The sequence below is a fragment of the Cuculus canorus genome, chromosome 1 (assembly GCF_017976375.1).
Source record: "Cuculus canorus isolate bCucCan1 chromosome 1, bCucCan1.pri, whole genome shotgun sequence".
Classification (NCBI taxonomy): Eukaryota; Metazoa; Chordata; class Aves; order Cuculiformes; family Cuculidae; genus Cuculus; species Cuculus canorus.
Window position 1 is genome coordinate 63,566,414 of NC_071401.1, and position 12,421 is coordinate 63,578,834.

Below are 12,421 nucleotides of genomic sequence, written 5' to 3' on the forward strand. Positions count from 1 at the left end.
ACCTCGCTGCACAGGATCAATGGGGATCACTCCCTCATGTTGCCCAGCCCTGATGAAAGATGCTCTCTTCCTAAAGCTCCAAAACAGGTCTTAGAGAGTTGGGGCACAACAACCCTATGCAGTGCTATAGACTGGGGGAAGAGTAGCTTGAAAGCTGCCTGGAGGAGAAGGACCTGGGGGTGTTGATTAACAGCTGAACATGAGCCAACAGTGTGCCCAGTTGGCCAAGAAGGCCAATGGCATCTTGGCTTGTATCAGAAACAGCGTGACCAGCAGGTCCAGGGAGGTTATTTTCCCTCTGTACTCGGCACTGGTGAGACTGCACCTTGAGTACTGTGTTCAGTTCTGGGCCCCTCACCACAGGAAGGATTTTGAGGCTCTGGAGGGTGTCCAGAGAAGAGCAACGAAGCTGGTGAGGGGGCTGGAGAACAAGTCTTATGAGGAGCGGCTGAGAGAGCTGGGGTTGTTTAGCCTGGAGAAGAGGAGGCTGAGGGGAGACCTTATTGCTCTCCACAACTACCTGAAAGGAGGTTGTAGAGAGGAGGGAGCTGGCCTCTTCTCCCAAGTGACAGGGGACAGGACAAGGGGGAATGTCTGCAAGCTGTGCCAGGGGAGGTTCAGGAAGAAATTTTTCACAGAAAGAGCCATGGGGCGCTGGCAGAGGCTGCCCGGGGAGGTGGTTGAGTCATCATCCCCGGACGTGTTTAAAAGACGGGTGGGTGAGGTGCTCAGGGACATGGTTTAGCGGCAGATAGAAATGTTTGGACTCGATGATCCAAGAGCTCTTTTCCAACCTGGTGATTCTATAGTTCTATGATTTGCCAAGGTGGTGTGCTCTCTCATTCCTCCCCCCGGCTTCAGCACCCCCGGAACGCTGCGCTGGGGGCGCGGTTTCCGCGGGGACGGGAAGGAAGGGCGTGCCGGGAGGCGGGCAGGAGGGCGGGGGCGGCCGGGCCGAACGAGGCCGGGATGAACCTGGAAGGGCTGCGGCGGCGGGTGCGGCACTACATCGACCAGGTGGGGCGGCCGGGAGCACCGGGGCGGTCCTCGGGAGTACGATGCTGTGGGGAGGGAGGCCGGGGAAGGAATCGTAGGATTATTTGGTCGGAAAAGACCTTTGAGATCATCGAGTCCAAGCGTGCGTGGCCACTACTGAACCGCATCCCTGGGGACCTCATCTGCCCAGCTGTTAAATCCCTCCCGGGCATGGGGACTCAACCACCTCCCTAGGCAGCCTCTGCCAGTGCCTGAGAACCCTTTCAGTGAAGAAAATTACTGATATCCAACCTAAACCTTTCCTGCTGCAGCTTGAGGCCATTCCCTGTAATCCTGTCATCTGTCACTTGAGAGACGAGACCAACACCCACTTCTCTACAGACTCCTTTCAGGTAGTTGTAGGCAGTGATAAGGTCTCCCCTCAGCCTCCTCTTCTCTCGGCTAAACAACCCCAGTTCCCTCTGCTGCTTCTCGTAACACTTGTTCTCCAGCCCCTTTACCAGCTTGGTTGCCTTTCTCTGGACACGCTCCAGCATCTCAATATTTTTCTTATAGTGAGTGGCCCAAAACTGAACACAGAGTGGGGGTATAGTTTTGAAATCATAGAATCATTTGGTTGGAAAAGACCTTTGAGGTCATCAAGTCCAACCATACCTTTCTGCTATGAAACCATATCACAAGGCTGAAGCACCTCTGCTATGAAGACAGGTTGAGAGAGTTGCAGTTGTTTAGCCTAGAGAAGAGAAGATTCTGGGAGACCTTATAGTGATCTTCCAGTACCTGAAGGGGCTGCGGTAAAGCTGGGGAAGGTCTTTTTACAAGGGCATGGAGTGACAAGATGAGGGGGAATGGCTATAAATTGGAGAGAGGAACATTTCTACTAGACATTAGGAAGAAATTCTTTGTGATACAGATGGTGAAGCACTGGCACAGGTTGCCCAGCGAGGTTGTAGAAGCCCCATCACTGGAGGTGTTCAATACCAGGTTGGATGGAGCCTTGAACAATCTGGTCTGGTGGGAGATGCCCCCACACACGGCAGTGGGCATAGAAATGGGTGATTTTAAGGTGCCTTTCAATCCAAACAATTCTGTGATCTCTGATCACCTCATCTGCCTGTCTTTTAAATACCTCCAGGGCTAGTGACTCGACCAAGTAATGCTCCATTTCCCCTTGCCAGGCGGGAGCACGGTCTGCACTGGGAGTCGGGTAGCTGCCTCATAGCTTGGTGGGGTGGTTTGTGGTTTCACAGAATCATAGAATCGTTAAGGCTGGAAAAGATCTCTGAGATCATCCAGTCTGACCATCAACACAACACCACTGTGCCTACTAAACCATGTCCTGAAGCACCATATCTACATGCTTTTTTAAACCCTCCAGGTATGGTGACTCCACCTTTTCCCTGGGCAACCTGTTTCAATGCTTCAGCACTCTTTCTGAACACAGTACTCTGGGAAGGGTCTACTCTGCTTTTCTGAGACCTCACCTGGGGTGCTGCATTCAGTTCTGGACTCCTCAGGACAGGAAGGGTGTGAATCTGTTGGAGTGAGTCCAGAGGAGGGCCGCAAAGATGATCAGAGAGCTGGAGCACCTCCAGTATGAGGACAGGCTGAGAGAGTTGGACTCATTAAGCCTGGAGAAGAGAAGGCTCTGGGGACGCCTTGCAGCAGCCATCTAGTTCTTAAAGGGGGCCTGCAGGAAAGCTGGGTAGGGACCCTTTATCAGGGATTGCAGGGATAGAGTGAGGGGTAATGTTTTTAAGCTGAAACAGGGTAGATGCAAATTTGATATTAGTAGGAAATTTTTTCCTGTGAGGGTGGTGAGGGACCGGAACAGGTTGCCCAGAGAAGTCATGGAAGCCCAGTCACTGGAGGTGTTCAAGGCCAGGTTTGATGAAGCTTTGAGCAGCCTGATGCAGTGGAAGGTGTCCCTGCCCATGGCAAAAGTGGGTGAAACTGCTTGATCTTTAAGGTCCCTTCCAACCCAAACCATTCTATGATTCTTCATGTAAAGAATTTTTTCCTTATAACCAGTCTGCCCCGCACTTCCCTGTGCGACTTGACTGGAGGAGAAAAGCCCACTGTGGGAGCAGTAGGGCTGCTGTCTAGCAGAGGTGTCCTAGCAGCATCCCTCCCTCATGGGCTATGCTAGTTGGGCCATGCTTACCTAGTGGTTATAGAAGCCCATCATGCTAACCTGCAACGCTGCAGGTTAGAAGGGCGGGCTTGTTTTCATTTGTTGATGGGTTGAGCAATTATGTTGCTGTAGGGCAAGCAAAAAACCACTAACACAACAGGAAAAGTGCTTTAATAAATTAGGTTAAGTATGGCATGAAAATGCTCTATTTCTGCTTCAAAGACTTGGTACTGGCATCCCTACTGAGAAAAACCCATCCCTTTGTTTAGCGTAAACTTTTGTGTGTGCGTCCAGCAAGTCTGACTCAAAGATTGATTGGGGACATAAATTAATTTGGTGGATTTTTTTGTTTGTTTGACTGTATTCATTTGAATTAAGCTGGTTCACCAGGCTGCTTTGCCACACAGCTGTTTAGACACGGTTCTGAAGAAGGGGCATCAGGAGGAGTGTGGGAGTGTTCTTTGTGTGATGTAATCTGCTCATAGTACTGTAGAACTGCTCAACAAAAGTCATATAGTAGTGCCCTGTAGGCCTGGATGATGCCTTTTTTTGTTCTGTTGAGAGAGTTATATAAACCTCACTTCTTGTAGGCAGCGTTACGTATGTGGGGTTTTGGTTTGTTTGGGGTGGTTTTTTTCTTGTTTTATTTTATATTTTTTCTTCCTGAGTGTTGAGATTAAAACCAAACTATTCTTTTGGTGAATTTGCTGGGCAGTCTTGGTTATAGAAGAATAGTTTGGGTTGGAAGGGACCTTAAAGATCATCTAGTTCCAACCCCCAAAAGAAGAGACCAGGACTTGAAGTGTAGTGCTTTGTGATGACTAGAATACCATCAGTGCGTGTTCTGGAAAAATCTGCCAAACCTCTACCCTGAGTGGGTAAAACAGTCTCTAAGATTGTAAACTAACTCCACCACTCCAGTGTTGCGGGGAAGAGCAGAAGCAATCAAGGCTTTTCCAGTGCTGCAAGTCCTTGCAACGGCAGAATATCTATTAAATGTCCAGCAGATCCTGGGAAGCATGTTATGCCCTAGAGCATGGAGAAGGGTAAAAAGGAGCCACGCTAACCCCTGCTGATCTTCTTGGAGAATAATCCCATCCAATTCTATGAAGTTTTGAATAATCTCAGTCAGTTCTATGAGAACCCCAAATCTGATGTCAGTCTTATCCTAGGTAGTAGGATATCCCTGCAAACTCTGCTTCCATTGGATCTCTAATTGCCACCCCTCTTCTCTATTTCACCCACTTTTCCTGAACTGCAGACTTAACAGTGGAACTGTGTATCCAAGAATAGGGGGAAATTCACACAGGGATTATGGTTTGTGTGCGGTTGACTGGAGAACGAAAATTTCTTAATTCAAGATGATGTTGCTAAAGTTTCCTGATGTGATTTATATATCCTTTTTTATATTTAGTATTCTCTTTCTTTTAAAATGTAGCTGCTGCTTTTTCAGTGATAGCAAATCAACTAATGACCTCTTGTCATGTAGTGCATACCTTATTGAAAATAAATGAACAACCCCACTTCAAATTACTTTCTTATATCCATTAGAAGTGATAGTACTGGCCCTTTTAAACTATTTTTTGAACTTACAATGATCTCAAATGTCAGTCACCGTTCATTAGAGACTATATGCATAAGATATTATATGTGAATGATGTACAGTATATCTCCAAATAACCCAGAAACACTAACCCCTAATAAATACTAATTATTTCTGTTATGCTTTTACAGCAGCAGTATCAAAGTGCCCTGTTTTGGGCAGATAAAGTAGCTTCACTGTCGCATGGTAAGTAGTTGCTTTTCCTATTGTTCTTAGTTAACTTCTTTCTGATAGTGTTCTGGTTTGCTTTTGTTATTTTTTTAAGCTGTTTGACTAAATGTTTTGAGTTTGTGTAAGTACTTTTCTGTGATACTTGGAATGCCATTTTTCTAAACAGCGTGGGGCCAATCTTTCTTCCCTTTTGAACTTTGCGTTGAAATTAATATTTGGCCAGACCTCGAGGTTTGTCTACCTTAAGAGACAAAAAAAAAAGAGTGAGCTATGAGGGAGATGAGGGTTTCCTACAGGATTCATTGTTGCTCTGGGTGACAAATAGAATGCAGGTTTACAGAGTGAGTTGGTGCTTGTAGCCTAAGTCTGCCTACAGCTGTGGTCCGTTTACACTTCTTAAAATGATTCTAGGGTCTTGGTCTCACAAAAGCTTTGGTTACCAATCAAGTAAGATAGTACTGAGCTGTGCTTCTGCAGTCCAAGCTGCAGAAGTCTAGTGCTTTCACTTTCATTATTAGATTCCCCCTGATCTTTTCTGAGAGAGATAATTCTAGAGGGTTTTTTTCTGCCCTGTGTCCAAGGGCAGGGTAACCTGCAACTGCTACTTTTTTTCAGATCTGCGTCATTGTTGTCTTCTCTTCATGACACACCTAGTATGAGATTCTTTGTACTGCAGAATCACAGAATGGTTGGGGTTGGAAGGGACCTCTGGAGATCATCTAGCCCAATCCCTCTGATTAAGCAAGTCCTTCTAGAGCAGGTTGCACAGGAACCCACCCAGGTGGGTTTTGAATATCTCCAGAGAAGGAGACTCCACAGAGTCCCTTGGCAGCCCATTCCAGTGCTTGTCACCCTCACAGTAAAATTTTTACTCATGTTCATGTGGAACTTTCTGTGCCCATTGCCCTGTATCCTGTCGCTGGGTGTCACAGTCCACTCATAAGCAGACACGTGATGGTTCTTTTTAGCTATGATCTCGGAGTGCAAAAAGAAAGCAAGGCAATAATTCAACAGGTCAAGGGAGTTAAATTTCAATAACTTTTGGAACTTTATTAATTGTGCCCGTAAAGTGGCTTGCGATAGAAAGAGAGAGAGGGAACTGCTCCAAAGTCTTTTATGCTAGTCCCTACACCTGGTTCCTCCTTGCAACCCACCTTTGCTCCACCTCAGTCCTGTGGAGATTTGCCAATCTCCACCTGGCAGGCCACACGTGCCAAGAGAGGAGTGTCTGAGGTGTGGTTGGTTTTGGAGGCAGGTCTCGTCCCCTTGCACATGCGCTCCTCCTGGCAGCAGTGGTCAACTTGGAGTCCCTGATGAAGGCTAGTAGTCATCATCACTTGAACTTTGGATGAACTAGTCCTTGACCGACCCTTACACCACCCGGTGGCTCAACATTTGTCTTCAGGGTCATCTTCAGGGTCAGCTGTCGTCATGATAAGTTGTCTTCAGGACCACATGGAGGTACCACTCAGAGAGAGAGAGGAGAGAGACGAGAAGGGAGGGAAAAAGGAAGGAAAGACCTTTTACATTTTCCATACAACCCACTCAATATTGACAGATTTTGGGATGTCAGTGCTGGATATGACATTCAAGGACTTGTGTGTATTGAATACAGATGACAGAAGTCTCGTTTGCTTTATCATTCGCCAGTTGAAAAGGTACAATATTGCAGACTCGTCAGGGAAAGGATCAGGAGAACGACAGTAGGGTGACACAGCTTGTTCAGGAAGCCTGTAGATTGCCTGTAGGCAACCACACAAAAAGTGTATCCCACCAATTATGTTCTCCATCCCTTTTCACTCTTTTCATGATTTGTTGTAATTTGTCCACACTATGGTGAATTGTTATCAGAGTTTTTTTATCCATTTTTCTTGATCTCCTCTAATATTTGAATATAGTCTTGACGATATACTAATTCCTTCGTATGAGTTATGTTCATTCCAATAGATACAGGCATTAACTAATGAATCAATGTGAGGTTAGATTTCAAAATTTGGTGGGAAGGAGCTAAGTAAGAAAAGTCACATCCTGTGATTTTAGTAAAATTACAAACACAAAAATTAGTGTGATTTTTGGTATAAGCTATTACATTTCCTACTGTGATATTATTACAAACAATTCTCAAGCATACACAACCTTTGCCAATATAGATTATCACAGTTTCAGGGTTAACCTCAGGACAAACTTCAAAATGGCAAACCTTTTGGTCAGTGTGTAAGCAAAAATCTTGTGTTGTGATGGTGTTACTTTCGCAGATAACTCCTAGTTGTTCCCGCACAATGTAGGATTCCAGGTCTACCGTTTGCCATTTATCATTCACCTTTTGGGCTCATGCTCTATGATCAAAAGGATAGAGTATAGTCGCATTGTGGTTCAAGCCTAATGCAAAAACAGGATAAATCAAAGATACTGAAGCATTGCGAATGGTTAACACATAAGCCGTGATAGTGCTATTAACAAGATCGTAGGTAAAATTTACCAACTTCCACCAAGATTAGAGGTTCTTTTCAAAATTGTTAGCCCTATCCCAAATTATTTGCCAGATTTGTGTAGGAAAAATGCCTTCTTCTCCTTCTGTGATGATTGACGCGGCTACTGATTGCACCCACAATTGAGCCTGGGTGCAACTGAGAGCCAAAGAGATAATACTTTGGGCCACACCGAGTGTGTCTAGACAGCAGCCACTGATGCGTTCCCAAAGCCAGAAGGGAAGATTGTAAAGGCTATTGCATTTTTGCCAAATCCAAAGTTTTAGCAGCCAATTTGTTCAGTAGTACCTCTGAATCAATGCTATTGAGAACCCCCAATCCAGTTCCCAAAACACCAGTCAGGTCTCTCGATATTTGTCTCTGGGAAGATCTACATAACCAGGTGGTCCATCCCTCATAAGAGGTGCATAAAAAGGGAGAACAGGCAGGTTAAATTTTCGAGACATTATTTTGCATCAGCAATTTAACCGTTTTGAGAGACCATTCTGATTTAAATAACATTTATTGTTGGCTGGTGTTTCCAATTACAAATGGTCCAACCTCATAAATCCTTGGTTGAAGTGTTAACTTGAGAGGAATCGTAGGTATTAAAACTTCTATTATTAATTCATCCCAATATCTGTTGTTATTTTTTCCACACATGACCTTATCAGAAAATTTTACTGCGGTGAAATTTAACCAACAGTCCAAATTTTGGGTTCTTCACGGTAGAATAAGGCCATGCGGTCCAATACCATAGCTGTTTGCTGGCTCAACGAGGGATTCAGTCATTAATTGGCATCTTATATAAATGTGATCACCTTGAGTAACGACAAAAAGAGAAACTGTTTCTTTATTGTTTAGAACAAGGGAAATATCTCTGCCTTGGTATGTGAGTATTGCAACGAGGTTTTGTTTAGTTACGGCGTTAATTTTGAATTTCTGATTTAAACCTAATAATGTTGGTCGAGTTTTTGGGTCGGGTTTCCAGTTGCACATTGCAGAGAAAGAATTAACCATAGTAAAATTGAACCAGCAATCACCTTTTACTTTCTTACAGGATTTGGTAACCTCTACATTAATATCACTGTGGTTCCCGGAAGTATTGTTGCCAGTAAATTTCTGTCGGCAACACAAGATAAAAGTATCTTGTCTAATACATTTCCAGTCCTCAGTAGAACATATTTCTTCCGAAATGCCGGGGTGAATTTTGGATGTCATTTTGAAATCTAAAATATTGCCAAAAACTGTAATAGAAGAGGCTTTTTCGTATTTAAAAACAGGTTCCACTTTTCTGCATCCCACCTGAATTTTTTCATGTTACAGGTAGGAGGTATAATGCAGCAAAGTATGAACAACCTAATCAAAATTTTGTAGGCCGTTTTCAGATTTAAGTCTTCAATTTTTATTCATGTTTCTTCTATAGAAATTCTTAAAGTCCCACGGGGTTCTCCTGCAAAACAAAAAATAAAAAACTTGCCCTTTTCAGGCAAAAAGGAATTAAAATGATGGAACAATCCAGCAGGTATTAATCATATGTTCCTTTCCCAGGGCATTGGTGGGTATCCATGCATATTTACACTTCCCACAGTAGGGAGTTCCACCAGAACTTGTTGTCCTGAGAAATAAGATGATAAAAGACATGTCTTTGATGTCTGTTGTTGCCATAATCGGATGAGCCTTTTCTTGAATAGATGTTATCGGTTCTGCTAAATTCGAGACTGTGGGAATCAAAGGGTCGGTATTGGCATTTAGCCTTTGAAAATCAACTATAAGCTGCCACTTTCTGTTAGACTTTTTCACTGGCCATACAGGGGAGTTGAAAGGAGAATGAGTATTTATCACAACTCCCTGTTCTTTCATCTCCTGCATAACGGGTTTGATACCATCCTTAGCTCCCAGAGGAAGGGGGTACTGCTTGACATTAGTGATCTTGCTAAACGGTAGTGGTGGAGCTTCTTGCAAAAATCTGATGTGCAGTTGGGGTATCCTGAAAAAACAGAGTAGTCCTTCTGTATCCTTCTACTGTTTTCCCTTAAGGACATCTATCCCTAACAAGTTAAAAGGAATATTACCAATCACCGTTACAATAGTAATTGAGCTCTCTTCCCCCAGCAGGGTTAATTTTACCGGAGCAACATTCATGATCTCTGTTGATCCCAAAGCATTTAGCACGGATAGATTTCGTCTTAAGGGAGAAACTCCACACCTCTTAGCATTCTCCTCAGTCAGGGCAGAAATCTGTGCACCTGTATCAATTAAAAAGGTCACTGGTGCACGCTTAGGTCCCAAAATAGCTGTGATTAACACATCTCCTTTTTTTCTGTTTTAGAGAGCTGCCGAATATAAATCCATTCTCCATTTCCCCGCCCACCACTAGAAATGGAGATTCTAGTTTCCCTGCTCTGGGGAAAAACTTTGCTTTGATGTCTTGTCTGTGCTGTCAACAAAAGGGAGGGCTGAAGCTGTGGCGGGTGCACCTTCTTTCATAGAAGCAAAGGAATGTGGTTTTAGCACAGGCCACTGGGTTACCAGTTTGCTCAATTTATGTGAAGGTAAACCATCCATTAAATCCTTAGGAATTCCCTTTTTAAGCCCTAAACGCCACCAATGAAGTCAGACCGAAACAAATTTAGGTTGTGACTGTTCTTTGGCAACATCTGCAGTTTTGCTGGGATCGAGGAGTACTTTTTTAACTCCTACATGTCGGATGCCCCTTGATCTTTCTTCCAAAGGCTTCACAAGACAGTATTTTCTACTGTAATCAATTAATTCTGGTGCTACCTCTGCCTATGTCCAGACTTTAGGTCTAGGGTAAGGTCTGTTACCTAGCAGGGCTGGTGTTGAAAAGTTGGAGGAATTTCCGTAAGAGTCTGTAATGGTACTGCCTGTATTTCTGCTATTATCACCTCTGTGCATAAAACCCTCCAACCTCTCCACAGGACCCATTGACACTATGGTTCTCTGGAGACTTATCCTCGTGGCTTTAAGTGACTCGGGGAGCCCCCTTATGAAGGGAGTCATAATTTGAGGGTTAACAGGCAACATCATTGGTGATTTACATCCGGGAATTAATTTTCTCTCATATATCATTAGTAGGCAAGCAGCTTTGTGTACACTTTCTAGTAATTGGTCGGCTATGCCTGTCATTGCTGAGGGGTCTCCCCTATCCAGAGGGTTTAACCCTCCAGCCCAGTAAGCAGCACGCTGAGTTAAGGACCATGGGGCCCAGTGATCGCCTGTTGTTAAGAAAAACTCCGTAGCCCCAATGACCCTCAGCCTCCTTTTTGCTCAGTTGAATTTGGTCACCCCCAATTAAAGACACATATTCTGTTTCAGAATCTTTGATATGACGCCTGTATTCCTTTTTCAACTTTGCCAGTTCAGTGGCAGAATAGGGTGTTTCCTTGGTGGTTATGTGGGGGTCTGTACCTTCATCATTAAGATAAGAATATTCAGTTTTGATTAAGGGTCTTAAGTGAGGGGGATTTTTATCAAGTTTTCTCATCTCTTCCAATTCCTTTTGTGGATACATCGGGTTAATTTGACGGATAACCTTTTCCTCAGATCCCAATGATACTATATCCTGTGAACTAGTGTTCTGTGAATTAGTGGTACTGATAACACGATTTACTTCAAGAGCAAGCCATAATGAATGGATTTCTTCTTCCTTGCGCTCTTAATTCCTTTTCCAAATTGGAAATTGTTACTTGTGACAATGCACCAGGGTTTCTAAGGATTCTATGATTTGTTCTTCATCACTGTGCTGCCTAAAACGTCCTCTAATGGCTGTGACCAAGCTGGCACCCAAGACAGAGCAGACTATTGCCCTGCTTTTGGCTGGTAGTAAAAACTTAACCTTAGCCTCATTCTGCAGTAACGAAATTCAGTCCATTATACTCTGCAAATCTTTCCAATTCCCTTGAGCCCAGTCTTCCCCAATAGGAGAGGGTTGAGCACCATATTTAGCCAAGAATGCAAAAAACAAATCTCTATCGTCACTCAACTGAGAATCTCTATCCTCCTGTTTTTCAGTCATTATTTTTCCTATCCTGACTCAGAAACAAAAACAATCTCAGCAACAACAGCAAAAACAACTCAAATCCACTTGAGAAAGTTAGATACTTGCCGAAGGCCAATCTTACCCTTTCTCAAGTGTCACTAAAATAAAAATTTTTTGCACTCTAAGTTCTGATAGCCCTAACCTGAACAGAGTCCTCTAAAAATTGAGTTTGGAGGGCTTTTTACCCCTCCGACTCTATCAGGATCCTGAACATGATGCCAATTTATGTCACGGTCCACTCATAAGCGGACGCGTGATGGTTCTTTTCAGCTATGATCTCGCAGTGCAAAAAGAAAGGAAAGCAATAATTCAACAGGTCAAGGGAGTTAAATTTCAATAACTTTTGGAGCTTTATTAATTTTGCCTGTAAAGCGGCTTGTGATAGAAAGAGAGAGAGGGAAAAAGGAAAAGGATAGGGAGGAAAGGGAAGGAAAAGGGGAATTATAGCTACCACCGTGGGTCCACAGACATCTCTGGGGTCCCAGTCCAGAAGGCATTCCTCTGCTTCTGTCTTCACAGAATCACACAGAATCACAGAATCACCAGGTTGGAAAGGACCCACTGGATCATCGAGTCCAACCATTCCTAACACTTCCTAAACCATGTCCCTCAGCACTTCATCCACCCATTCCTTAAACACCTCCAGGGAAGGCGACTCGACCACCTCCCTGGGCAGCCTGTTCCAGTGCACAATGACTCTTACTGTGAAGAATTTTTTTCTGATATCCAACCTGAACCTCCCCTGGCGGAGTTTCAGGCCATTCCCTCTTCTCGCGGTGGGGAAGATCTTCAAAGTTCAACCTCTCCAAAGCTGTCTTTTATGCTAGTCCCTACACCTGGTTCCTCCTTGTGACCCACCTTTGCTCCACCTCAGTCCTGTGGAGATTTGCCAAACTCCACCTGGCAGGCCACGCATGCCAAGAGAGGAGTGTCTGAGGCTTGGTTGGTTTTGGAGGCAGGTCTCGTCCCCTTGCACATGCGCTCCT

At 44.3% G+C, this 12,421-nt stretch overlaps 1 protein-coding gene across 2 annotated transcripts in view; it reads left to right on the top strand.

Annotated features, from left to right (window-relative positions):
* Positions 1-922: 922 nt before the first annotated feature.
* The window catches only part of CDC16 (cell division cycle 16), a 33,710-nt gene continuing 22,211 nt past the window's right edge, over positions 923-12,421 (top strand). Inside the window, exons 1-2 of one of the 2 annotated variants that reach the window (XM_009557889.2) lie at positions 923-1,017; positions 4,865-4,919. In XM_009557889.2, coding sequence (XP_009556184.2) covers positions 970-1,017; positions 4,865-4,919 — 103 coding nt within the window. In that variant the 5' untranslated portion in view covers positions 923-969. The remainder of the gene's footprint in view (positions 1,018-4,864; positions 4,920-12,421) is intronic. The other variant, XM_054084877.1, reaches the window with a different exon arrangement.